Here is a 27,117-nt window from a genome sequence, read left to right as displayed (position 1 = left end):
CCCATTCTGGGTTCAGGGAAAAGAAAAAACCATGCCTACCTTCTTGGTAATGGAAGCCTTATGGAAGAGAACTGTGGCACTCTATAACTGGATTCCCAGGATTCACAGCCAGTGAAAAGTACAAAAATGTTTGGAGAGACCAGTGGTGCCCCTACTGGATACATCCTATTGACACTGGATGAACAGTCAGAGGTGGCCATGAGACACAGTCCAGCACCTACCAGATTTAATTAGTTCTAAGACACACATTTTTTTCACACCTTAACATCTCTGAAATTGGGATGCAGCGTACAATTCAAGGTTTCACAGCACTGGGACACAGTGTAACTGCCAGCAGTTTCTTTCCCTCCCCCAGTGTCATATAAAAATCAGAAGCAGTTTCTCTAAGTCAGCATACGAGCAGTTCCATTAAATCTCCAGGTAGTCCGAAGGATAAGCTAGCTTCTGTAGATGAGTTTAGGGATACCACTGAAACACAGCAAGTTTCTCCCCTTAGAAGGGTCTGGTTTTATAACAAAAGCCCCTCTGTCTTTTTGGTCAGCTTTAGGAGAAACCCCAGAACTCTTCTCTTCTTACAATTCCTCACTGATGGCAAGGTTTCTCCACTGAAGAACCTTCCCCGGGGTTTGTAAGACACTCTACAAAGGCAAGCTGTTACGGTGACCCTGTGGGAAGTCTTGACAGCAGCTGGAAGTAAATGCATGCTCTACTGATAAGTGGTGAGAGATCTGGCCTCTTGGGCTGAATCTAAAAGGCAATTAAAAAAAAAAAAAAAGATGGGCTACAGCAAAAGATACAATCTGCTTCTGCTTTTGCTCTTCTTTCCTACTCTTTGCTGCGTGGAGCTTTTCTATAAAGGGCACAGATTCCTAGAGGCACACTGGCCCTTCTGAAGTCAGCACGAACCCAGAAGTTTGGAATGTGGTTTTTTGTTTGTTTTGAGATAGGGTCTTATTCTGTTGCCCACACTGGAGTGCAGTGGTGTGATCATAGCTCACTGCAGCCTCAAATTCCTGGACTCAAGGGATCCTCCTGCTCTGGCCTCCTGAGTAGCTGAGACCACAGGCACATGCCATCATGCCCCACTCAATTTTTTTATAGAGACAGGGTCTTGCTATGTTACCCAGGCTGGTCTTGAATTTCTGGCTTCAAGCAATCCTCCTGTCTTGGCCTCCCAAAGTGCTGGGATTACAGGAGTGAGCCACTGCACCTGACCTGGAATGTGTTTTGCTGTGAGCAAAACTTCACTTCTGTGGACTGACTGCCTTTTCTTCCAGCAGAGGTACAGAAAAAGAAAAGGACCACATACCTTTTCTGGAAGCCAGGAAACAACTGTAAAAGCAGGACTCATACTTTCAAGCAACACAATATTGACACCTTGGAAACATGTGTTTAGAATCAAGACAAAGAGTGGATTTTCTTTGCCATTTAGTCCCTTGCCTGCAGACTGTAAAACCCAGTCACCCTTGCCATTAATTGGTTGCTCAGGCATAACTGGCACAAATCCTCTAACATTCTTAAAGAATGACCAGGCCTGTTTTCCAGTTTGTAGTGCCTAAGTCAGGGTGGAGGTGTCTAACCCAAAGAGAAGCTCTGTAATTAAGAGAGCAGCTTGGGGGGTGGACATGTGATCTTGTCCTGCGACCCCTGACAAGGTCTTGTCTCTAGCTAAGGGTGATTTACTGAAATTGCAATATAATGGACATTTGATTCCCCTTTGGGGACAGATAAGCTTTGTTAGGTTACTGGGGATAAAATATGGGGACTATGGCTGCCCAGAAATAAGGCAGTTTTTTTTTTTTTTTTGAGATGGAGTCTCGCTCTGTCGCCAGGCTGGAGTGCAGTGGTGCGATCTCGGCTCACTGCAACCTCCGCCTCCCGTGTTCAAGCGATTCTCTGGCCTCAGCCTCCCAAGTAGCTGGGACTACAGGAGTGCGCCACCACACCCAGCTATTTTTTTTTTTTTTTTTGAGACGGAGTCTGGCTCTGTTGCCCGGGCTGGAGTGCAGTGGCCGGATCTTAGCTCACTGCAAGCTCCGCCTCCCGGGTTTACACCATTCTCCTGTCTCAGCCTCCCGAGTACCTGGGACTACAGGCGCCACCACCTCGCCCGGCTAGTTTTTTGTAATTTTAGTAGAGACAGGGTTTCACCGTGTTAGCCAGGATGGTCTCGATCTCCTGACCTCGTGATCCGCCCGTCTCGGCCTCCCAAAGTGCTGGGATTACAGGCTTGAGCCACCGCGCCCGGCCTATTTTTTGTATTTTTAATAAAGACGGGGTTTCACCATGTTGGCCAGGATGGTCTCAATATCTTGACCTTGTGATCCGCCCGTCTTGGCCTCCCAAAGTGCTGGGATTACAGGTGTGAGCCACCTTGCCTGCCTGAAATAAGGCAGTTTTTATGGGGACATGTTACTTCCTTCATTTTGTCAACATTAGCTGTTGCATGTGGCCCCTTGGGCCAGTACAGGTTGAAGTAATCAGATATGTCATTTACATTTACACAGGCTTCCGGAATAAACAGGAGAGGGATAAAACCTGATCCCAGATACTCTGTGGTCCTCTTGTTCATTGTCTTCATAAGTAAAAAAGAGTGATGAGACACAGCCTGGTGATGTCTAGGAATATGTATACAATATATTATACAATAAGGAAGCTACCTCAAGTTATTAATTTAAAAAATGGGGTTGAAGCTGGATGTAGTGGTGGGCACCTATAATTCCAGCTACTCGGGAGGCTGAGGCAGGAGAACTGCTTGAATCCGGGAGGCGGAGGTTGCACTGAGCTGAGATCCCACCACTACACTCAAGCCTGGGCGACAGAGCGAGACTCCATCTCAAAATAAATGAACAAATAAAATAAAAATTAAAAAGAGGGTTGAAACAAAGGATCTCACCTCTCCCAGTTTTCACTTTCTTTGATTCTATGACTAAGACCTAAAGAAGGAAAACTGGCCCCATGCAGGACAGAATGTGATGCCCTACAATGAAGACTTTACCACAGTGAGACTATAAGTCTCCATAATAGATATGTAGGGGCAAGAGAACCTTCTGTTTGGAATTCATTATTTCATTTGACAAGTTCTAATTTAGTATGTATTTTGTCTTAGGCTTTATGCTAAGTGCTAGATGCTAGAGGTACTGTGGAAAATAAGACAAATATATTCTTTGCATTCACAGAGCTTACAGTTTATAGTAGTAGATACACAAAAAAGCACAAACCGAGGCCGGGCGCGGTGGCTCACGCCTGTAATCCCAGCACTTTGGGAGGCCGAGGCAGGTGGATCACCTGGGGTCAGGAGTTCAAGACCAGCCTGACCAACATGGAGAAACCCCGTCTCTACTAAAATACAAAATTAGTAAGGCATGGTGGCGCATGCCTGTAATCCCAGGTACTCAGGAGACTGAGGCAGGAGAATTGCTTGAACCTGGGAGGCGGAGGATGCAGTGAGCTGAGATTGCATCATTGCACTCCAGCCTGGGCAACAAGAGCAAAACTCCATCTCAAAAAAAAAAAAAAAAAAAAAAAAAAAGGACAAACCGAAGTAAGTGCTTTTGTGGCAAATACCATGAAGAGAACAGAGTGCTTAGAGAAAAAACATGGGGATTTATGTTAGACTAGGGTAGTCAGCAAAGACTTTTATGATGAGACAACAATTGTGTTCTAAATAATACAATACCACTACTTGGTATAACACTCCTACTTGATATTTGCTAGACATTGACTGTGTCAGATACTAGTTCAAGTGTTCTTTGTGCATTATCTAGTTTTACACAAACATCCTAGTTCAAGTATACATACATATAGGAGAATATAACACCTAAGTGTACAGTTTGATGAATTATCATAAAGTGAAGACACCTTTGTAACTACCACCCAGACCAGAAACAGAACACAACTCACTGCCAGCAGCTCAGAAGCACTGAGCCCCCTCCCAATCACTGCTCCCCTCTGTGTCCCCAGAGGTTTGTAAACCCTACTCTGACTTCTAACACAATGGGGTTGTCTGCTCATTTTTTGAGCTTTGTTATATAAACATTCAACTTTATGTTTGTGAGATGCACCCAGGCTGCTGCACATCACAACAGCTTTTCCTTTCTATTGCTGAACAGTATTTCCCAGTGTGAATACACCACCATTTATCTATCTTACTGCAGATGAACATTTGGCTTGTTCTCAGTGTTTGGCTATTACAAGGGGTATTACACGGACACTCCTGTCCATGTCTTCTGGAGCATGTGTGCTTGTACCTCTGTTGGAAAATATCTACAGCAGAATTGTTGAGTTACATGTAAGGATATGTTCAGCTTTATAAGATACTGAGATGGTTTTCCAAAGTGGCTTTACCAATTTACATTTCTACCGTAGGACATGAAAAGCCCAATTGCTTCACATCTCTGTCAACATTTGTTATTTTCAGTCTTTTCCATTTCAGCCCTTCTGGTTGGTGTGCAGTGGCATTTTATTATGATTTAAATTTTTATTTCCATAATGACTAATGAGATGGGGTAGCTTTTCATATATTTATAAGCCTTTTGGATATCTTTGTGAACTAAGTGCCTGTTCACATCTTTTGTCGATATTTTATTTTTTTCTTTTTGAGACAGAGTCTATGTTGCCTAGGCTGGTTTCCAACTCTTGGGCTCAAGCAATTCTTCCACCTCAACCTCCCGCGTAGCTCAGACTATAGGTACATGCCACTGCACCTGGCTTCTTTTACCAATCTTTTAATTGTGCTACCTTTTTCCCCCTTATTGTTTGATAAGAGTTCTTTATACACTCTGGGTATAATACATATACAATATTGAAGATAATAGAAATATTTCTTGCCTTTTCATTCTCTTCATTGTGTCTTCCAATGAATAGAATGACTACTTTTATTGCATTTCTTAATATTTTCCTTTATGACTGGTGTTTTTTGTATCTTGTTTAAGAAATCTTTGCTTATCTCAAGAAGCTAATCACCTAATCTCCTATGTTATCCTCTATAAATTTTATTGTTTTACTGTTCATACTTAAGAGTTTAAATCTCCTGGACTTGAACTTTTGTGTGTGGTGTGAGGTAATGATCAACAGCCTTTTCTTTCAGAAAAGGGATCACTGAGAGGAAAAAAAAATTTTCCTTCCCCCATAAGGCTATTGAGTTGACTTAGCAGTCCTTTCCTCACCATTCTGTCGTGCTACCTTGTCACAAATCAAGTGTCTATATCACATGGCTTGAGAGGAAAGGAATAAATACATAAATACATACATACATAAAATAAGTATCTCTATATATGTGGGTCTGTTTCCAGATATTTAATTCTGTTCCATTTATTCATCCTATGTCAATACTGTACTGCCTTACTCACTGTAGCTTTATGATAAATCTTGATATGCAGTAGTGTAACTCCTCCAAATTTATTTTCCTTACCCAAAAATACCTTAGTTATATAACCCTTTGCTTTATTTACTTTAATTCTCATGAAAACCCTGTGGTATGAGACAGTTTTGATTTTTATCTCCATTTCACAGGTTGGCAAACTCAGAGAAGTAATCTGCCCATGGCCACACAGCAACCAAGTGCTAGGGAGGGATTAGAATCTAGATTTGTCAGCTGGGCGCGGTAGCTCACGCCTGTAATCCCAGCACTTTGGGAGGCTGAGTCGGGCGGATCACGACGTCAGGAGATCGAGACCATCCTGGCTAACATGGTGAAATCCCGTCTCTACTAAAAATACAAAAAATTAGCCGGGCGTGTGGTGGGTGCCTGTAATCCCAGTTGCTCGGGAGGCTGAGGCGGGAGATGGCATGAACTCAGGAGGCGGAGCTTGCAGTGAGCTGAGATTGCGCCACTGCACTCCAGCCTGGGCAATAGAGCGAGACTCTGTCCCCAAAAAAAAAAAAAAAAAAAAAAATCCACATTTGTCTGCTTCTAGGCCTAAGAACTCAAGTACTGCACGTACTACCTCCCTAATCCTAATGCGAAATCACCCCATCAGGGTATTTAATATGAATGCATTACAATTTTAAGAAATTCTCTCTGAATCATTCATTTGCAGTGAAAAAATCTTGTTCAGGCTGTGTGTGGTGGCTCAAGCCTGTAATCCTAGCACTTTGGGAGGCTGAGATGAAAGGATCTCTTGAGGCCAGGAGTTCCACACCAACCTCAACATAGTGAGACTCTGTCTCTACAAAAAAACTGAAAAAACAGGCAGGCATGTTGGTGTGCACCTGTATTCCCAGCTACTTTGGAGGCTCAGGCAGGAAGACTGCTTCAGCTCTCGAGTTCCAGGCTTCAGTGAACTATATGATTGTACTACTGCACTCCAGGGTGGGTAACAGAATGAGACTATGTCTCTAAAAAAAAAAAAAAAAAATTGTTTGACAATTACAAAGGCCAGTTTCCTGGTGGAACTCAGGAAAACAGTGGAACAAGAGGGAAAAACTTCTAGGATTCCTTCCCATGTCTACAGAGGATCAGTCCCGCTCCTCACCTGGGCTCCCCGGGCATGGCCCCTCCACCTCTCCAGCTTTAGCTTCTGCTGCCATTCTTCTTCCCCTTGACCCTTAGGCCAAGAATGCTTACATCCTCCCACTAGTCCAAGTCTTTCACATAGCTGCACCTTTGCTCACAACATCCTCTCCCCTTCCTGGCTATTTCCTTCTTTTTCTTTAAAACCTAGGTATCACTTCTCTGGGAGGCCCTCCTTGTCCTCTGTGTCTCCCATCCTAACATGTCACACTGTCAGTTCAGCTGTCTAGACTGCCGGATGCTGGGCCAGCATTATCATTGGATTCTGCAACTTGAATGGTGGCTAACTGAGCTATAAAGTCCTGACAGAAATCAGAGAGAGACTTTTTTTTTTGCTATATTCCATAATTTAAAATGGACTCTGGCCAGGTGTGCTGGCTCATGCCTGTAATCCTAGCACTTTGAGAGGCTGAGGCTGGAGGATCACTTGAGCCCAGGAGTTCGAGGCCCTGGCAACACAGTGAGATCCCCATCACTACAAAAAAAGAAAAGAAAAGAAAAGAAAGGAAGGAAGGAAGAAAGGAAGAAAGAAAGAAAAGAAATAAAAGAAAGAAAGAAAGAAAAAAAGATAGCTGGGTGTGTTGGTGCACACCTGCAGTCCCAGCTACTCTGGAGGCTGAGGTGGAAGGATCACTTGAGACTGGAAGGTTGAGGCTGCAGTGAGCCATGGTTGCCCCATTGCACTCCAGCCTGAACAGAGTGAAACCCTGTCACAAAACAAAACAAAACAAAACAAAACAGGCCTCTAAGAGAAGGCCTGAGAGAAAAGACTTCTAATAGGTTCAGGACACATTCTTTGGTAGAAGTGGCAAATTAGAAAGCTTAGGGAAAAGACGAAATTATTTTCTGTGATGGACTTGGGCTTTCAGTTGAGATAGGAATGGGATGGAGTGCCAGAAAGGCAGATATTTGACCAGGCGTGGTGACTCACGCCTGTAATCCCAGCACTTTGGGAGGCCGAGGCGGGTGGATCACCAGATTAGGAGATCAAGACCATCCTGGCTAACACGGTGAAGCCCCACCTCTACTAAAAATACAAAAATTAGCTGGGTGTGGTGGCAGGTACCTGTAGTCCCAGCTACTTGGGAGGCTGAGGCAGGAGAATTGGCGTGAACCCAGGAGGAGGAGCTTGCAGTGAGCTGAGATTGTACCACTGCACTCCAGCCTGGACAACAGAGTAAGACTCCGTCTCAAAAAAAAGAAAGAAAGAAAGAAAAAGAAAGGCAGAGATTCAATGGTTGTATAGAGTATGGCAGGCTGTGGTTCATTTAAAGACTTCAGAAGAAGTGAAATATTCCTTTGAGGTACACAATTAAAACTAACAGCAAGGCAGCTTCTTCTGAGATGTATTCATTCCACAAGCTGAGAGTGGGGAGAAAAAATACCCACTCTTCAATGGGGTATTTTCAAGCAGATGATATCTGATGCTCCTCTCTGGACAGAAGGAGAGACCACCCCTAGGTGCTCCCCTGCCCTGTGACACTCAGACTACTTTGGTGCCAGCCTATGGCAGTGCGGCCCAAACACTGTGAAGTCTTTGAGAATCTCCAGTTTGAGTACAACCTCACTGACTTTTTTCATTAAGAACATAAGCTTGATTTTCATAAACATCTTTTCCAGGAGCACCAAGCTAGCCCTCTTTCAACACCAGCAAAATGGAGAAAAGGAAAATCTAAATCGTATCCAACCCAGGTTTTCCAGATTTTCTCAGTTAATTCCCATTTTTATGGTCACTCTGCTCACTGAAAGGCAGAAAAAGGGCTTAAAAGCCTCTTTCAGAGAAGGCAATACCATTTTAGTCCTCCACATCCTTCATGGTTTTCTCTACTGGCTTAGCTGTGCTCAAAAGAAGGACTTATTTTTCCTTCATTTAGATATTCAGAATCTAGGACATCATAAGGTTGCGGATGTTTTAGAAAACAGATAATCTTCTGGCATGAGAAATATCCTTAATTAGCTACTTTTCCTCAAAACTGGAGGGGGATGAGTATTGACATTTGGGTAGCTTATGCAATTCAAGAGCTTCTGTCTTCTGTCTTCAAGTATTGCCTTATGTTAGAAATAAGTTTCCAGAAAATAAATGTCAAAGACCAGACATTCATGCTAAAGGCTAGATGCTTCCGATCCAAACTTATGAACTCCTCCTACCTTTCCCAAAAGGGACTGTTACATGAGGTGCAAATAAGAATGATTAATTCATTTTCTGCCCAGATATAAGAATCAATTCATAATACTTTCCTGTTTGGGTGAGCTACTGGGAAGAATAAACAAAAGCAGGATGGAACTCCACAAAGTTCCACTGTGCTTTTGTGCCTTCTCTGCTGCACTGTTATATGGGAGTTCCAAGGCAGCAGGGTCACACGGGATGCTACACATCAGTGGTCTTCAATCTTTTTGGCACCAGGGACTGGTTTCGTGGAACACAATTTTTCCATGGACCAGGGCGGGGATGGGGAGATGGGGGATGGTTTCAGGGTGAAACTGTTCCACCTCAGATCTTCAGGCAGTACTTAAGATTCTCACAAGGAGCGTGCAACCTAGATCCCTCACATGTGCAGTTCACAACAGGGTTCACACTCCTGTGAGGATCTAATGCCGCCACTGATCTGACAGGAGGCGGAGCGCAGGCGGTAATGCTCGCTCACCTGCCGCTCACCTCCTGCTGCGTGGCCCTGTTCCTAACAGGCCACGGACAAGTACAGGTCTGCAGCCTGGGGATTAGGGACCCCTGCTATACATGACTGTATGGTGCAAAGCACTTCTGTGGCATGTGGTTTAAGCTCAGTGTCATTTGATGGCCAGAGACCCACTTGAAGATCCCCATTTTTAGCAGACCTTGTAGGATGCTAACATTTGGGGCCAGATTCTCCTTAGTGAAATGAATGCTATGGAGCTAAGGCTGCGGTGCCCAGCCTGGCTAGACATTTGCAAAAAGAGAGCAGAGACTGGCAGACAGTGCCAATTCTCAACAGAATCTTATGATCAAAATGCCAAGTTGCTATAAGGGTATCAGTAACATCCTCACCCTTTAGCAGGCAAAGGAGGCTGGGGATGTGAGAAAACAAACTCTGATCCACCTGATCCTCTACCGCTTTTTGATTCCGAGAAAAAAAAAATTGTTCAGTAACTCCAGCTGCCTGAACAGAAATTACTTCCTGAGGAGCTAGAAGCCCTGACTGGAAAAGAGCTCTGGGGGATTATGGCATGGGAGGAGAGCTGTCAGGCATCAGGCTTATATGGGAAGGACCCACGCTGACTACCACAGTACAAGTAACTGCTTGAGTGGCTCCATAACATGGAAATGGCAATCGTATGTTCCAAAGACAGAGTTACTGTTTTAAGGACAGAGGAACCTTTGTATAGATTCTCAGTGAAAAGCTTATTTTAAGGATGTTTGCTGAAATTCCATGTTTTTCACATTTGTTTTCAAAAGAGCAGTGTCCTTCATATATAGTACACGAAAAATTACAATATTCATGTTTTTTAGATACAAAGTCATACACAAATAGAGGAGGAATAATTTCAAATTGCAAACCATACCAGCATAGAAAGAGGGAAATGAGACTGTAGATATGGATTTATTAGGTGATAGGGATTCTTTTTTTCTCTATATTTTAATATATTTTCCAAGTTTGAGCCATGGGCCAAGGATGGGCCTGTTCTGTCCTGCCTAAAACCTGACAGAAGCATGGGTGACCAATCCCAGAACCACACTTGGCACTGCTGAGTTTTCATATCTTCTGACACCTCCTTGCAAAATGTCAAGTGTGAGATGCTAATACTGGCCCTCTCTTTGTTGGAGGAGAAAGCATGTAAAAAGACAACTGTCCAAACCCTGTGGCTACAAAGTCCTTTCCTGGCTTCCTAAGATATTTACTCTATTCTTCTATTTCTAGAACTTTTCTAAGTTGGAAGATTTCAAATGTGAGAGAGTGTTAGATCCAGGTTGAGTAAGGATTTTATAAAATACTAAATGATGATCAGAGATGGGAATAATCAGCCTAGTTAAAAGCATATTCAGCACAATGTCATAATATACCAGATCCTCGTATAAACAGCATGGATTACATTAACAGGCCTCCCTGGGTGAGTAGTGTCTCTTTTGCCTACCTTAACGCTCACACCATGGTTATATAACCTTTTGAACAGAATTTGGAAATTCCTCTGACCCTGCCCTGCTTACTGATAGAGTTGAGCCAGTGGCTGGCAGGGGCATAATCTAATAGGCGAAACTAGAAACACACAAATTCACAGTCCTCTTGTCTCAGCCCAGAGACTGCACAGGCAAGGAAAGAAAGACTCGCCCCAACTCCCTCCTCCCCTCCTCTGGCCTAAGTTGCCGCTGACTTCACCCAACAGGCACCTGACCCTCCCAGATGAGCTGGGAGGGGCTAAAGCCCGGTGCGGCCATGGTGGGGGTGGAGGTACAGGCAGCAAACAATATTTAAGATGCTGACTTGTGGAGCATTCAGGCTTGGGAAGGAAAGCTATAGGCTATCCATTCAGCTCCCCTGTCAGAGACTCAAGCTTTGAGAAAGGCCAGCAAAGAGCAAGGAAAAGAGAGAAAACAACAAAGTGGCGAGGCCCTCAGAGTGAAAGCGTAAGGTTCAGTCAGCCTCCTGCAGCTTTGCAGACCTCAGCTGGGCATCTCCAGGCTCCCCTGGAGGAAGAGCCTTCCTCACCCAAACCCACAAAAGATGCTGAAAAAGCCTCTCTCAGCTGTGACCTGGCTCTGCATTTTCATCGTGGCCTTTGTCAGCCACCCAGCATGGCTGCAGAAGCCCTCTAAGCGCAAGACACCAGCACAGCTCAAAGCGGCCACCTGCTGTGAGGAGGTGAAGGAGCTCAAGGCCCAAGTCGCCAACCTCAGCAGCCTGCTGAGTGAACTGAACAAGAAGCAGGAAAGGGACTGGGTCAGTGTGGTCATGCAGGTGATGGAGCTGGAGAGCAACAGCAAGCGCATGGAGTCGCGGCTCACAGATGCCGAGAGCAAGTACTCTGAGATGAACAACCAAATCGACATCATGCAGCTGCAGGCGGCACAGACGGTCACTCAGACCTCCGCAGGTAAGGAGACGAGTCCCCTGCGGGAGCATGGAGTGCCTCACCACCTACAGCACTGCTTCTACATATCCTGGTCATCAGAACCACTACTGGGGCCTCTTTTGGGGGTGTACTTTCCCTTTAGTAAAGGCTTATGCAGTATTTCCTTTGATTGCTAATGCTATATAAGTTTACCTCACACCTTCACAGGTCTCTTTTATCCACACAATGTTTCAGCCTACCATCTAAGAGTGCTGAGACATTACATGGTTTGCCCAAAGTCACCCAGCAAGTCTTAGAAGCAGGGTTCAAGTCTTCCTGATTGGTGTAGCTCTGCTACTTCCTCACCAATAGCTGACAGGCTATATCTCAAGAAATTCCAAGGAAGCACCAAACTGTAACAGCTGTTCCTCTGGAAGCAAAGTTTTGCCAGAAACAGTTCTCTGGTATTCCAAGATTTACCGGGAATGAGCATTAGTGGAATTTTGTGTCCTCTCTCTGTAAACATAACTCTTCTCATTGGCTCAGAGTTAAGTGTAGAGACACGTAGCCATGTGAAGAGTCCTTTTGTGTTCAGGAAGGATATGGCTCCTTAAGGTTCCTCAATTGTGACACGTCTACTTTTTTCCATGGTCTTAAATGAATTTCTCCTAATACAGGATTTTTTAAATGCAATGCTGAAATATAGATTTTTAATAGGCCAAAAATAAGATAAATTTAATATTTCTTTTGCAAAACAACTTTTATTTCTGGTTAACTCAGCTCAGGTAGGTCATCATGAATTTATGGTTTAGAGATTAAAAATTTGGTTTTCTGAAATTATCAGGAAAGTATTAGTTATAAGGAGCATATCCGATAGACATGTCATTTCTTGCTGATATAAAAACCATTGGTCCCATTATAAACTATATGAAGAACAAAGACATGATCAGCTTCTACTGACTAAGTCAATGGTTGCCCTCAGCTCAAATTAAGAAAAAGTTTTAACATGAAACCGAGCTTGAAAATTGTTACCTGAACCAACATGTACTAATCACTTTCTAAGCATGGACTTCCTGGCCCTCAGCTTGGGATTAGAAAGGTATTCTCAGGCCATTTTCCAGACAAGTGAGTCCTGATTTGGTCTGTGGGATGAAACCAGACATGTGGAAAACCAGGCCAGACAGAGGAATCTGACTGTGCCACTTCCTGCTCATCCAAACAGGAGGCTTTCTCGCCATCCCACGAGGAGGTTCTTGGGGTCAAGTGTAGCTCTCCCACCAGGCCTCTTGCTCTTCTTGCCCAGGACATCATTCCTTATTTTTCTTCTCTATGACCAAGTGCTCGGTTACCTGTATATTCTATAAGGAGGTAGCCCCTTAGAGGAAGCAGTAATTTGGTGCTTTCACCACTAAGGGGAAATGAAGAACAGTGATGGGGAAGGCATACGTACTCTGCCTCCCTTTCCCAAGGTGCTTTGCAAGATAACCTAAGCGCCTCGGACAACTCCCATCTGCCATCTTGGTGCTCTTCTCTAAGGTCCCAGTGCAGTGGTTACCAAGAAAAGCACCCCGAGACAGAGCGGGCAGGAAGCTTCTCTTGGATATTAAGGGCTGCACTCTCTGAATCCTATCAGAAAATGCTGTCTCTTCCACAGTGCTCTTTGATATTTAGACTACAGAGCCTAAACCCTGCATAAAGTAGCAGCTCCATAGCCCTAGAGTAAAAAAATTGGCCTGTCTAATGCTCTCATTTCCTTGTTTTAACAAAACTTCCTGGGGGGAAGGTCTCAAAGGTTCTTCTGAGAGTTTTGAGGTTCTAGCTGGATGGAAGGGGAAAATATATAATAAACTCTATCTCCCTTAATTATGGTCTCAGGTGGCAGTAGCCACCACCTCTGAACAACAACATAACCAACCAACCAGGAAACAGCAACAAAACCAGACTCTATGAGATACTCACAACCGATGTGTTATAGAGACGGCTGTCTAAGAAGTCTGAATCTATCTGACAGGAGTATCTGTTACGTGGCCCTCATACACTGTAACATTTCTAGAATTCATGGCCTAGCTATAGCAGAATGATTTATTTCAGAGTTAACCTGAAACCACCTGTTGGAACGTCCCACTAATGCTATCCAAGTGAAGGGCTTCCCTAACCCTCTGCTCCACCACCAGTGAAGCCAAAATACACCCCCTCTGGATCTCCTGATATCCACCTCTCCCAAATGCAGACACTGATGGGTAATTAACACCAGTGGGAATCTCAGGGTAGAAATAAAGGCTCAGTTTCTAAACATTCAACTCAGATGGAGCCCCGGGTCTAAATGCTCACCCTGTGGTTTGTTCTCTTGTAGATGCCATCTACGACTGCTCTTCACTCTACCAGAAGAACTACCGCATCTCTGGAGTGTATAAGCTTCCTCCTGATGACTTCCTGGGCAGCCCTGAACTGGAGGTGAGGTCATTACAGTCATTGGCCACACCCTAATACCTGTCCTTCACCCCCTCAAGGGGACTGCAATAACAGGGCCATTCACAGTTTAAAGAAAGGAAAATTCGGCCAGGCAAAGTGGCTGACATTTGTAATCCCAGCACTATGGGAGGCCAAGGCGGGTGGATCACTTCAGGTCAGGAGTTTAAGACCAGCCTGGCCAACATGGTGAAACCCTGTTTCTACTAAAAATACAAAAAAATTAGCCAGGCATGGTGGCGGACGCCTGTAATCCCAGCTACGCAGGGGGATCGCTTGAACTCAGGAGGCAGAGGTTGCAGTGAGCCGAGATCACGCCACTGCACTACAGTCTGGGAGACAGAGTGAGACTCCATTTCAATTAAAGAAAAAAAAAAAGAAAGAAAGAAACGAAAACTCAAAACACAAGCAAACATACCAAACACCAGAGAGCTATGCAAACAGTTAAGTTTATGCCCTGCACTCCAAACCCAAGCATCTGTTTGGCCCCTTCAAATCATTATCAAACACCAAGCCTTCTAACATAGATCAGATAATTCTTATAACCACCACATAACTTAGTTTAAATCTCTTGCCATGTCTTAGAACAGCTATTCCTTGAGGGAGGAGAAAAGAAAACATGAAGGCAGCATCAAACGTATCTGGATTTTCAGCCAGGCATGGTGGCTCACACCTGTAATCCCAGCACTTTGGGAGGCGAGGTGGGTGGATCAATCACCTGAGGTCAGGAGTTTGAGACCAGCCTGGCCAACATGCTGAAATCCCGTCTCTACTAAAAATATAAAAATTAGTTGGGTGTGGTGACAGGAACCTCTGGTCCCAGCTACTAGGGAGGCTGAGGCAGGAGAATCACTGGAACCCAGGAGGTGGAGGTTGCAGTGAGCCAAGATTGCACCACTGCACTCTAGCCTGGGCAACAAGAGTGAAACTCTGCCTCAAAAAAAAAAAAAAAAAAAAAAAAAGTATCTGGATTTTTCCCTTCAAGCTTCATGTGCACTCACCCCTGGGCCCAATTTGGATCGTTCTTCCAGAGCAGTGTACCACCCGCCCCAGCTCACCAGCAGTGGGGCAGCATCACTGCCCGAGTGAGCCAGTGTGACTGCGGGAATGCACGCATCTACTGGCTCTGCAGGGACAGGAATAGGTTGGGAAGTCTGCCCTCTTGCTCTTGCCTCCTGTCCTGCAAGTCCCTCACCAGAGTATCCCCTCTGCTCCAGGTGTTCTGTGACATGGAGACTTCAGGTGGAGGCTGGACCATCATCCAGAGACGAAAAAGTGGCCTTGTCTCCTTCTACCAGGACTGGAAGCAGTACAAGCAGGGCTTTGGCAGCATCCGTGGGGACTTCTGGCTGGGGAATGAACACATCCACCGGCTCTCCAGACAGCCAACCCGGCTGCGTGTAGAGATGGAGGTAAGCACAAGGCCAGGGGCCCCATGACTGGACCAGTGCCACCACACATGACTGCGTACGACTCTGAGGGTGCCATTCCTATTCTGATTCAAGACAAATCTGTATATTCATTGTGATGGTTTTCCTGCAAGTTATACTAGAGTTGAGGATAAATAGGTATTTTTCCTTTCTGCACCTCCCAACTCCCCACCCCCGCCAACAGAAGTGGGGCTGTAGGTGGGACAAGAAGAGGCCAGACCCAGGCCAGAGTAGAGCAAATCCAACAGTCAGCTTTACCTAACACTAGTCTCTGCTCTGGCTGAGCATGAGGTCCTTTAGGTGCAAATCTTACTGATACTGGTTGGGGACCCTTGCTGAAGGTCTTAAAGCACTCACTATATCCTCACGTTTCTCTTACAGCAGCTCTGTGTGGGATTCAGCAAAAACATAGCTACACCTTATAGGCAGGAAAGTGAGGAATATAGAGAGACTAATCAAGGCCATATGGGGAATCAGGAAAGAAGTTCGAGCCTTCTTTTCTGATTCCCAGGTTAACGTAGTAAACTGGAGGTAAACAAGTAATAAAGTCTTATTAGATTCACATCTATAAAAAGATGTTTGGCTACGGGGCTGTCAGGAGAGAAGGGGTACAGAGACAGCATGAAATGGAGCCTGCTGCACTTTCTTTAAGGCTCTGCTCCTCCTGACAGGACTGGGAGGGCAACCTGCGCTACGCTGAGTATAGCCACTTTGTTCTGGGCAATGAACTCAACAGCTATCGCCTCTTCCTGGGGAACTACACTGGCAATGTGGGGAACGACGCCCTCCAGTATCATAACAACACAGCCTTCAGCACCAAGGACAAGGACAATGACAACTGCTTAGACAAGTGTGCACAGCTCCGCAAAGGTGAGACTTGGGGGACTGGAAACAAGAAGTTCAGGTGCAAGCCCATAATCCCACTTGAGGAGAAAGAGTGAATTATAACTGTACAGTTGATGTTCCGGCTTTAGTATTCTTTCTAATGCTGGCTCTAACTCCTTATCTGATGTCTGGTCTATCACAGTCAACTTACTAGCACTGGGTCTGTTTCTCATGTCAGGTGGCTACTGGTACAACTGCTGCACAGACTCCAATCTCAATGGAGTGTACTACCGCCTGGGCGAGCACAACAAGCACTTGGATGGCATCACCTGGTACGGCTGGCATGGATCTACCTACTCCCTGAAACGGGTGGAGATGAAAATCCGCCCGGAAGACTTTAAGCCTTAAAAGGAGGCTGCTGTGGAGCACAGATGCAGACACTGAGACACCTGGAGATTAGATGAGGGCAGATGAGGACAGGAAGAGAGTATTAGAAAGGGTAGGGTTGAGAAACAGCCTATACTCTCCAAAGAAAGAATAAGTCTCCAAGGAACACAATAAAATCATATGTACCAAGGATGTTACAGTAAACAGGATGAACCATTTAAACCCACTGGGTCCTGCCACAGCCTTCTCAAGGGGGTAGACTCAGTGGGGTCTCTCTGCCCAAGATCCCTGACATAGCAGTAGCTTGTCTTTTCCATATGATTTGTCTGTGTTTTCCATATGATTTGTCTGTGAAAGAAAATAACTTTGAGATCACTTTATCTATTTTCTTTAAGGCTTAGGCTACATGAGGGCCAAAACACAAATCCCTTTGCTAAAAAGAACCATATTATTTTGATTCTCAAAGAAGAGGCCTTTGAGTGTTAGAGAAAGGAGTGAAGGAGGCAGGTGGGAGATGGGTATTTCTATTTTTAAATCCAGTGAAATTATCTTGAGTCTACATATTATTTTTAAAACACAAAAATTGTTCGGCTGTAGGTGAACTGACCCAGGCTGGACTTGCGAGGAGGAAACTCCAGGGCACTGGGTCTGGCAATCAGACTGAGCACTGCCCGTGCTCACCTTGGTCAGGTACAGCACTGAAAGGTATGAAGCACCGGCAGGAGGTGGACACAGTCTCTCATGAATGCTGGCACAAAACTGCCTTAAAATATTCATAGTTAATACAGGTATACCTATTTTTATTTACTTTGTAAGAAACAAGCTCAAGGGGCTTCCTTTTAAATTTTGTCTATAGGAAATGGCTGAAAACTGAAGGTAGATGGTGTTATAGTTAATAATGAATGCTGTATATAAGCATCTTGCTTTGTAAAAATAAAATATTGTGGTTTTGTTTTAAACATTTAACGTTTCTTTTCCTTCTACAATAAACACTTTCAAAACTTCAGTATTTTCTTTTTAAATTCTTACCATTACCACTTAGAACAGGATAAAAAGTTAAATTTAAATCAGAGGGTGAGCAGTGACAGAGGCCTGGGGTTTGTTTTGGTGTTCAGGGCAACCAAGTGGGGAGCAGAAGCCAAAAGGGAACAGGTGAGGGACAAAAGGGCAGCAGCAACCAGGACAATTTTCCATAAAGGGGATTACACATCAGGGGCTGGGCAATGAAGGCATCCAGCCTTATCAGACCCTCTATTCTACTTAGGATAGAGAAATAAAAGCAGGCCAGCAGACCTTACCCTAATGCTCGGGGCTAACCAAGTAAAAGTCGTGTGTGTGTGTTTTCTAATAATCAAATAACCACTCAATACTCTGTCCCCAAGAAAGCAAATATATTTACTGATGTGTGAGCTTTAAGGAGATGGGAGTAGTTTATACTATCTCAGTGTTAGCCCTGGTTTGGGATTACATCTGGGATTTAATTTGCCCTGTAGCAGATAGGTAAAAAAGTCAATAGGTTGCAAGACAGATTGAACTAGTAACAAGAGAATAATACTGTCAACAGAACATGGTTTTTTAAAGCAAAGACAAAAAAATAAGAAATAGCTGCACAAGGCCGGGTGCGGTGGCTCACACCTGTAATTCCAGCACTTTGGGAGGCCAAGGTGGATGGATCACGAGGTCAAGAGAGCGAGACCATCCTGGCCTACACGGTGAAACCCCCTTTCTACTAAAAATACAAAAATTAGCTGGGCATGCTGGCACACACCTGTAGTCTCAGCTACTTAGGAAGCTGAGGCAGGAGAATTGCTTGAATCCAGGAGGCGGAAGTTGCAGTGAGCCAAGATTGTGCCACTGCACTTCAGCCTGGCGACAGAGTGAGACTCCATCTTAAAAAATAAAAATAAAAATAAAAATAAATAAATAGCTGCACAAAGATGTTTTTGTGTAAGGCTACCCTAATTGTTTCAAAAATAATTTAGGGAAGTTGACTCAAACATGTATACTAAAACGAACTCTAAAAAAGCAGACAAATTGGTGAAGGGAAAATAAGAGTAGCAAAAATAAAAACAAAGTCTGTGGGGGTTGGGAGAGAGTTAGTAGTAGTAAAAACAGGTAAGATGTCTGTAATTTGTTGGAGGTAGACCAGGAATTTAGCTTCAAGCTCTCCAGTAGCCACTGTGAGGAAAGGAATTCAATCCCTTACTGCAAAGTGATGTCTCCAAGGCCAGATCAAAGTAGTGGCTCAGGGACATACAACCAACAATGGGAAAAGACCCCTGGGAAGAATTTCCACAGGGTAGTGTTGTGAGCAACTTCCTTAATAGCAACTTTGTCTTAGGTTGTTTCTTAAAACTTCCTTCAGTACAGACGACAGTATACCCACAACCGGGCTTAGGAAAAGCAGCTTTACAAAATCAGAAGTAAAAACTGCAAACGGAAGCAAAAAAAGAAAGGTGATAGGAAGATACAGGAGACCAGCAGAAGGGAGGCAGAAATGCAAGCTGAGTTGACTTGGCTGAGGACACCCAAAGAGCCAAGCACACTGGCTGTCCCCAGAAACAGCATTCATTCATTCATTCATTCATTCATTCATTCATTCATTCATTTATTGAGACAGAATCTCACTCTGTCATCCAGGCTAGAGTACAGTGGCATGATCTTGGCTCACTGCAACCTCCACCTCCTGGGTTCAAGCAATTCTCCTGCCTCAGCCTCCCAAGTAGCTGGGATTATAGATGTGCACCACCACGCCCAGCTAATTTTTGTATTTTTAGTAGAGATGGGGTTTCACCATGTTAGCCAGGCTGGTCTCGAACTCCTGACATCAAGTGATCCACCCACCTTGGCCTCCCAAAGTGCTGGGATTATAGGTGTGAGCTACCCCACCTGGCCTGGAACAGTGTTTTAAACAAAGGACAAGATCAATCTCCAGGGAATTCTGAGGACTTATTTTCAATTATATTTGCTTACAAAGCTAAATAACCTTCTAGAGCACTTTTCCAGGCCTCTAACTACATCTTTCTGCTACAAATCTGCATAACTTTAAGTTTTTATGATTGTCTCAAATATGGGGAAAAATTAAGGGTGGAATTAGGAAAGTTTCAAATAGGTCTCAAACAGGTGAGCAAGGAAATTAATATGCAAAATGAGTTATCTGACCTTAAAGTGATCGTACTTAGTTACTATATTTTCTATTAGTTATCATGTGAGAGCACATTACCTAAGCCAGAGATGGAAGGAAGAAATGTGGATTTTCACATTTACTGTGTCTGATTTGAAACCGAAGCATGCCTCAGAGGACGGAATGTTTTTAATTGTTCCTACATGGTATTTCAGAAATCAACATTTTCTCCAAGTCCAATTTATTTGGGCAAAAACAGGATTCCATTTCTATCTTTTTGCTAACTTTTTAAAGTGTTAAAGGAACTCTTTTAAATATCTTCTCAAAAGCACAGCTAGGAAAGGACTTGGCTGTTTGATCACCCTCTCAAGCAAAGTAGGCACCACACACAGCAGGCTCTATTAGCCACAGTGAAGGAACTTATTAGCTGGATGATTTTTTCTGAACTATCTGCAGTGAGATGAAAGATCATGTTAGCATTCACATGAAGATAATGAGATCCCAGAGTTGATATTCTCTGATAATCATTAGGGGAAGTGAATGATGCTTTAGGAGCCGGAGCTAATGTTCCGTGCTGCTTGTAATTTCCTAACAGCAGAAAATTTATTAAACAACCTATTTTTTCCACACCCAGAAGACTGAAAACTGTCTTAACAGAGGAGCGAACATAACCACATCAGAGAAAAGACCATTAGATTTCAGATTATGCTCTGCCTTTTATATTCACAAAACACCATAGGAGGAAGACGCAGGCATCAATAGATTTAGTTGATAAAACCCCACTGTGCCCTTGGGTACCCTCTGAAGCCCAGGAACCAGCACATTCTATTCTAGCTCTAGATAGCACTATCTAACCCAGATGCAAAACCTATCTTCCTAGGCTGCCATGGCCACAGAATTGCTTCTCAACTAATTTCACTGGAACAAGAAAGGACAGGTTGGAAAACAACAGGAGCCCAGGTGATAAGGGTCAACAGAAATGACAATCATGGCTAGATTCCTGGGGAGAGCCATCTGCAACATGTCATTTAAACGTGCTGGCCAGACCCAGAGGCAGATTTCACAGAACAGAAGTCTCCAAGTGACTCCAGTGAAGTGGCACCAGGTAGTGGGAGAAGAGAGGTCATTTTGCATGAAGGCAGCAATTAAAAAGGGTTTATAGCCTACCTGATGAGAGATTCTAGAATGGCAGGGGTGGGGCCTTTCTGGAACTCCAGTTCTTTGTAGTGTAGTGCTTTGGCATATGCTCGGCACTTGGCAGCTCTTTCACCCAGCAGAACAATGCCATTGTCATCTCTCAGTGGCAGGGGGCCCTGGAGGAGAGCAAAACCTCACAGCATAGGAAAATGGCAGATGGGGCACAAACAAGAGAAGGCTGTGTGGATGCTTCTCTCCTCCCACCAGCTGGTTCCCTGTCAGCCTCCATCTGGACAATGGGGAAAAGTCTCACCTTGTCACTGTGTTCCATGAATTCAGCCAAGTTTAAGAGGGTTTGTGTGACTTCAGCGATGTCTTGTGAGGTGAGGGCCAACTCGATGCTTCTGATGAGCTCATCCTGTTGATCTTCATTCAATTCAGACCAGCAGGACACAAACGCAGCATTGAAGAGATCCCTGAAGGCACAGAAGGTGGAAAATAGAGAGACCTCCCATGCCTCTGCCTGCTGCCTCAAAGTCACACCTATCAATTCACTTTTGGCATCACTGATTTTGGTTATACAGACCAGTGCTGTCCAAGAGAACTTTCATGTCCAATATGGTAGCCACTGATGATTAAAGCACTTGAACTATGGCAAGTGTGGCCAAGGAACTGAATTTTACATTTTATTTATTTTTAATTAAATTAACCACATATGGCTAGTGTCTACTGAATCTTACACTGCAGGTACAGACACTATGATATGCAGGGACTTGGGGGGCAAGTGGCAGGGTGGGGAGAAGAGCAGAGCAAAGTAACTTTTCTCCAAAGGAATATTTCTTGGCAGTTTTTGCATCATTTCTCTTCACTAGAGGAAATGGGAAATGAATAGAATGGGGACTTCTGACAAAGAAGTTGGCATTAACAAATGTGGAAAACAATAATCGTTAAATGATTCTTGGGATGTTTCTGGGACAATGTCTAAATTCTTAAGGTCAGAAATGTCAAAGGCAGCATCTGCAATTGCTTTCAAAATATAATCAGAACCCTTAGTTGGATGGTCATAAAAAATGACAACAGGACTAGAAGCATTAGCAAATAGGATCCAAACCTGTAAGTTCTAAAAGATTTTCTAAGCCAACAGTTGGGGCCTCACAAAGACGTGGAACCAGAGGTTCCATTTCAAAGATTACTATGACTACTTACATTACCATAGTACCACATGATGGACACATTTGCCATCCCTTACATCTTACATCAATCCTATCCTCCCCACTGTTCTGGTGACTGTGTGGAGAAGGGAGTGGGAAACAACACGATATACCTACAATGGATAGATTTAGCATTTGATGCCTCTATACCTACTTTCTTTTTTTTTTTTTTGAGACGGAGTCTTGCTGTGTCGCCCAGGCTGGAGTGCGGTGGCGCGATCTCAGCTCACTGCAAGCTCCGCCTCCTGGGTTCCATTCTTCTGCCTCAGTCTCCCCAGCAGCTGGGACTACAGGTGCCCGCCACCACGCCTGGCTAATATTTTTGTATTTTTAGTACAGACAGGGTTTCACCGTGTTAGCCAGGATGGTCTCAATCTCCTGACCTTGTGATCCACCCACCTGGGCCTCCCAAAGTGTTGGGATTACAGGCGTGAGCCACTGCGCCCAGCCTATACCTATTTTCTGTTACATATTAACAGGTTAAGTCAGACCAATGCGTATAATTTTGTAATTTGATAGAAAAAACAAAATTTGAAATCCAAAGGATAAAATGAAGACCAAAAAAAGTCTGTTATAAATTTAAAAATAAGTTTTCGGGTCCAGGTAATTAGTCGCTGGTCATCCAGGCAACTTGGGAGACTGAGGCAGGAGGATCTCTTGAGATTAGCAGTTCAAGACCAGCCAGGGAAATAAGCAAGACCTTCATCTCTAAAGACATAAAAAAAGTTTTCCTGATCTAGGTCAGAGGCCACACTGGATCCTGAATGAACGTACTTGGGACTAAGGGGATAAAACATGTGGGTATCACAAGCCTCTTGTGGATAACACTGTGCTCAGAGGTGACCTGGGTGAAAAGAGGAATAATAAAAACATTGGCTAAGCATATGATATCTCCACACTACGGAAACAGGGAAGTCCTAGAAACTATTTTAAAGCATTAAAAAATACTTGAAAGAAATTAGAGGAAGAAAATCATGGCATCAAACCAACAGTCTCAGGGGCCATCACTACTGCTAAATATACATCATAACAGCAAACCAGCTGTGCTGACAAAAATGAAGTGAAACGCCTTGCTTTCTGCTTCTTGCCAATGCGAAGGGCTGCTTATTAATTAAATCACCATTTTATGCCTCATTATAAATAATTAATGTCCAATGCAGAAAAATCTAAAAAATAAGGAAGAGAATAAAAAAGAAAATAATCACTCCTTAAGCCTTCCCTAGAGATAACCGTCGCTATATTACTTTCTAATCTTTATCCTATTCACATTTATTTTAATTTTCAACTTTGCATTCCATTTTATTTACTTACATTATATCATAAACCTTTCACATGCATTAAAAGTTTTATAAACCAAAAAAAAATTTTTTTTGAGATGCAGTCTTGCTCTGCCATCCAGGCTGGAAAGCAATGGCATGACTGTGGCTCTCTGCAGCCTCCAAACTCCTGGGCTCAAGCAATCCCCCCAATCCTCCCATCTCAGCCTCCTGAGTAGCTAGGATTACAGGTGCATGCCACCTCGCTTGGCTAATTTTTTATTTTTGTAGAGATAGAGTCTCACTAGGTTGCCCAGGCAGGTCTTGAACTCTTGGCCTCAAGTGATTCTCCTGTCTCAGCCTCCCAGAGTGCTGAGATTACAGGCAGGAGCCACTATGCGCAGACTGTAAACCAAATTTTAAATGGCTGTTTAAGATTTACTATTTAGGCCGGGCACAGTGGCTCATGCCTGTAATCGCAGCACTTTGGGAGGCTGAGGTGGGCGGATCACAAGGTCAGGAGATCGAGACCATCCTGGCTAACATGGTGAAACCCTGACTCTACTAAAAGTACAAAAATTTGGCCGGGTGTGGTGGCACACACCTGTAATCCCAGCTACTTGGGAGACTGAGGCAGGAGAATGGCTTGAACCCAAGACGCAGAGGTTGAGGCGAGCCGAGATCGCGCCACTGCACTCCAGCCTGGGCAACAGAGCAACACTCCATCTCAAAAAAAATAAAAATAAAAAAAAATATTTACTATTTAAAACAATATATTTTTTGGCAGGATTGAGGGATGAGAAATTACCTGATGGGTACGATGTACACTATTATTCAGGTGATGGTCCTACTAAAAGACTTCACCACTATGCAACATATCCATGTGACAAATCTGCACTTGTACCCCAAAATCTATAAAAAATTTTAAAAATTAAAAAAAAATATGGTGATGACTCATGCCTATAAATCACAGCACTTTGGGAGGCTGAGGCAGGACGACTGCTCGAGTTCAGGAGTTTGAGATCAGCCTGGGCAACACAGTGAGATCTCGTCTCTACAAAAAATAAAATTAGCTGGGCCTGGTGCGTGTCTGCAATCCCAGCTCCTCAGGAGGCTGACGTGGAGGATCACTTTGAGCCCAGGAGGTTGAGGCTGCAGTGAGCCGAGACTGTGCCACTGTACTCCAGCCCGGGCAGCAGAGACCCCGTTTCAAAAACAAAAACGAAAAACCAGGCAGGGCACACTGGTTCACTCCTATAATCCCAGCACTCCAGGAGGCCAAGGCGGGTGGATCACTTGAGGTCAGGAGTTCAAGACCAGCCTGGCCAACATGGTGAAACCCCATCTCTACTAAAATTACAAAAATTAGCCAGGCATGGTGGCGGGTGCCTGTAGTCCCAGCTACTTGGGAGGCTGAAGCAGGAGAACTGCTTGAACCCGGGAGGCAGAGGTTGCAGTGAGCCACAATCATGCCACTGCACTGCAGCCTGAGTGATAGAGCAAGACTCCATCTCAAAAACAAAAACAAACATGAAAACAAAAAAACCAACCAAACAACAATAAAAAAAGATAAATGTCTAAAGTGATGAATATCCCAATTATCCTGATTTGCTTATTACACATTATATGAATGTATCGAAATATCACATGTACTTTGAAAATATACGTACATCTATTATGTATCAATAAAAAAAATTTTAGCCAAGTGACTCACACCTGTAATCCCAGCACTTTGAGAGGCCAAGGTGAGCAGATCACCTGAGGCCAGGAGTTCAAGACCAGCCTGGCCAACATGGCGAAACACTGTCTCTACTAAAAATACAAAACTTAGCTAGGTGTGGTGCTATATGCCTGTAATCCCAGCTACTTGGGAGGCTGAGGCAGGACAATTGCTTGAACCAGGAGGCAGAGGTTGCAGTGAGCCACAATTATGCCACTGCACTCTAGCCTGAGCAATAGAACAAGACTGTCTCAAAAAAAGAAAAAAAAAATTCTGGCAAATTCTATTTTCCAAAGACGTCTGCAACAGTGGCTCCTGTCCCATACACTCTGTGAGAATATTACTTCTCCTCTATCAAGAGGTGGGTGTCCATGTCTTCTTCCCTTGAGTCTGAGTGCACCTTTGTGGCTGCCTTGAGCAACAGAGTCAGGTAAAAGTGACTCTTCATGACTTCCAAGCTTCTTTATGACTTAGGTCATAAAAACACCATGCTCTTCCACTACCTCATTCTCTTGGGACACTCACTCCTGAAGCCAGTCACCTTCTGTGAGATGGCCCAAGCAACCCATGGAGTGATCCCATGGAGAGGAACCAAGGGCCCCAGCCAGAGCTGCGTCCCTAGTCGAGAGTCACCTGCACTTTGCCAGACACACAAGCCAGCCTTGAATGCGGATCCTCCATCCTGCCCCAGTCAAACCATCTCCACTGACACCATGTGGAGCGGAGGCAAGCTGTCCCAAAAGTCCTTCCAAATTGCAGATTCAGGAGTAAAATAAATAACTGTTATTGTTTCAGACCATTTTTTTCCCTGTCATATTTGTAACAAACAGCAATAATTAGAATACCATTGTTACTGGAAATAGGTTACATTCAACTATTACACAGTTGCTTTTAGAGTTACAAGTAACTTTGTAATTAAAATGTTAGACGTAAAGGTACTAGAAAAAGGAATTTGTGGTCTACTAGCAAGGTTAAGATAGATGCTACAGTATGAGCTTGTTGACTTTGTGTTTTTCTTTCTTTGCATTCCACAAAATTAGAAAAATTAAAAATACCAGCCCTTTGATTATTACTTCTAATAAAAACTAATTTGTATATATCGTTTTCTATGTGCTGATCTTCTCCACCCGCCCTGACACACTATACCTGGCCATCGGGTTGTAGGCCTGTGCCAGGGCCCAGCAGGAGCGCAGGGAGGGCGATGATGAGTCCTTCAGCAGCTCCAGGCTCAGCCGTCTCAGCCATTCCAGCCAGTCATCTTTGGAGACCCTCCTGGCAGCACCCCAGGCCTGTGATCCCACAGGTGACAATGGAAAACAATCAGCTTCAAGGGCCAATTGAAAAAAGTCCTCATCTATTTAATGATTATTCTACTTTTAGATTTATAAAATCCATCTTTCATGAAAAAATTCCCCTAGAGTGCAAATACAAAAGAATAATATTTAATTAAAAGCCATAAAGCAAGAGCAGCAACTCCGGAACATACCACACTGTGGAAAAAGCCTGTTTCACAACTTCTTTGTGCTGGACTCTGACTACAGCAAAGGAGAGAGTTTTACAGAACCAGAATACATGGGACTGCCACACTTGGGTGCATTCGACAAAGCCTAATGGGCTCCAGCAGGGCATGAAGGGAGCTGCATCCTCTACATTAGAACACCAGGTCATCTGACAATGAAGAGTCACGCAAGAAGAGGGAAAAGGCTCAGGTTTACACCATAGTGAATCATGTTGCAACCAGGTGAGCAGTGAGCCCAAAGCACATGGCACTGTGGTAGAACAAGAAAAAAGCGTTGAACAGATTTAATTTCTACTCTATCCCCTCCAACTTCTCTCAGACCTCTGAACTCTCCAGACATCAAGAGTTACTACCAGGGGCAGCTTAGGCAGGTGGGTGGAAAGGCTGAGGTTTTGGAGAGGTCAGTACAGTGTAGTGGGCAACAGCCACACTTGACTCGATGGCTTGAGATCAAATCCCAGTTCTATAACATAATTGGCTCTCTGATCTCTGGCAAGTCA

General features: G+C 44.1%; 2 protein-coding genes and 1 long non-coding RNA gene across 9 annotated transcripts in view; 1 reads left to right on the top strand and 2 right to left on the bottom strand.

Annotated features, from left to right (window-relative positions):
* Positions 1-27,117, bottom strand: part of MTOR (mechanistic target of rapamycin kinase) — a 149,312-nt gene that overhangs the window by 64,992 nt on the left and 57,203 nt on the right. For all 6 annotated transcript variants that reach the window (XR_013407950.1, XM_077974288.1, XM_015111100.3 and 3 more), the window contains 3 exons: positions 26,245-26,387; positions 21,225-21,387; positions 20,942-21,087 (listed from right to left, as the gene is read on the bottom strand). Coding sequence is in view for 5 of the 6 variants with exons in the window: in XM_077974288.1 (XP_077830414.1) it covers positions 20,942-21,087; positions 21,225-21,387; positions 26,245-26,387 (452 nt within the window). In the remaining variant the exon portion in view is untranslated. The remainder of the gene's footprint in view (positions 1-20,941; positions 21,088-21,224; positions 21,388-26,244; positions 26,388-27,117) is intronic.
* LOC144336332 (uncharacterized) lies at positions 207-2,866 on the bottom strand. The gene is made up of 2 exons (XR_013407988.1): positions 2,374-2,866; positions 207-1,204 (listed from the first exon to the last, which is right to left on the bottom strand). It is a non-coding gene; the product is annotated as an uncharacterized LOC144336332 (long non-coding RNA).
* Positions 10,765-17,656, top strand: ANGPTL7 (angiopoietin like 7). 2 transcript variants are annotated; one of them, XM_001103825.5, is made up of 5 exons: positions 10,765-11,581; positions 13,893-13,993; positions 15,226-15,420; positions 16,110-16,308; positions 16,502-17,656. In XM_001103825.5, exons 1-5 carry the CDS (start codon positions 11,212-11,214, stop codon positions 16,669-16,671), a joined length of 1,035 nt encoding a protein of 344 aa, XP_001103825.1. In that variant the 5' UTR covers positions 10,765-11,211; the 3' UTR covers positions 16,672-17,656. The 2 variants fall into 2 exon arrangements, with proteins under 2 accessions (XP_001103825.1, XP_077830483.1); XM_077974357.1 differs by having other exon boundaries at positions 10,889-11,581; positions 15,307-15,420.

The sequence above is a fragment of the Macaca mulatta genome, chromosome 1 (genome assembly GCF_049350105.2).
Source record: "Macaca mulatta isolate MMU2019108-1 chromosome 1, T2T-MMU8v2.0, whole genome shotgun sequence".
In the NCBI taxonomy this organism is placed as follows: Eukaryota; Metazoa; Chordata; class Mammalia; order Primates; family Cercopithecidae; genus Macaca; species Macaca mulatta.
This window is presented reverse-complemented; position numbering and strand designations above follow the sequence as displayed.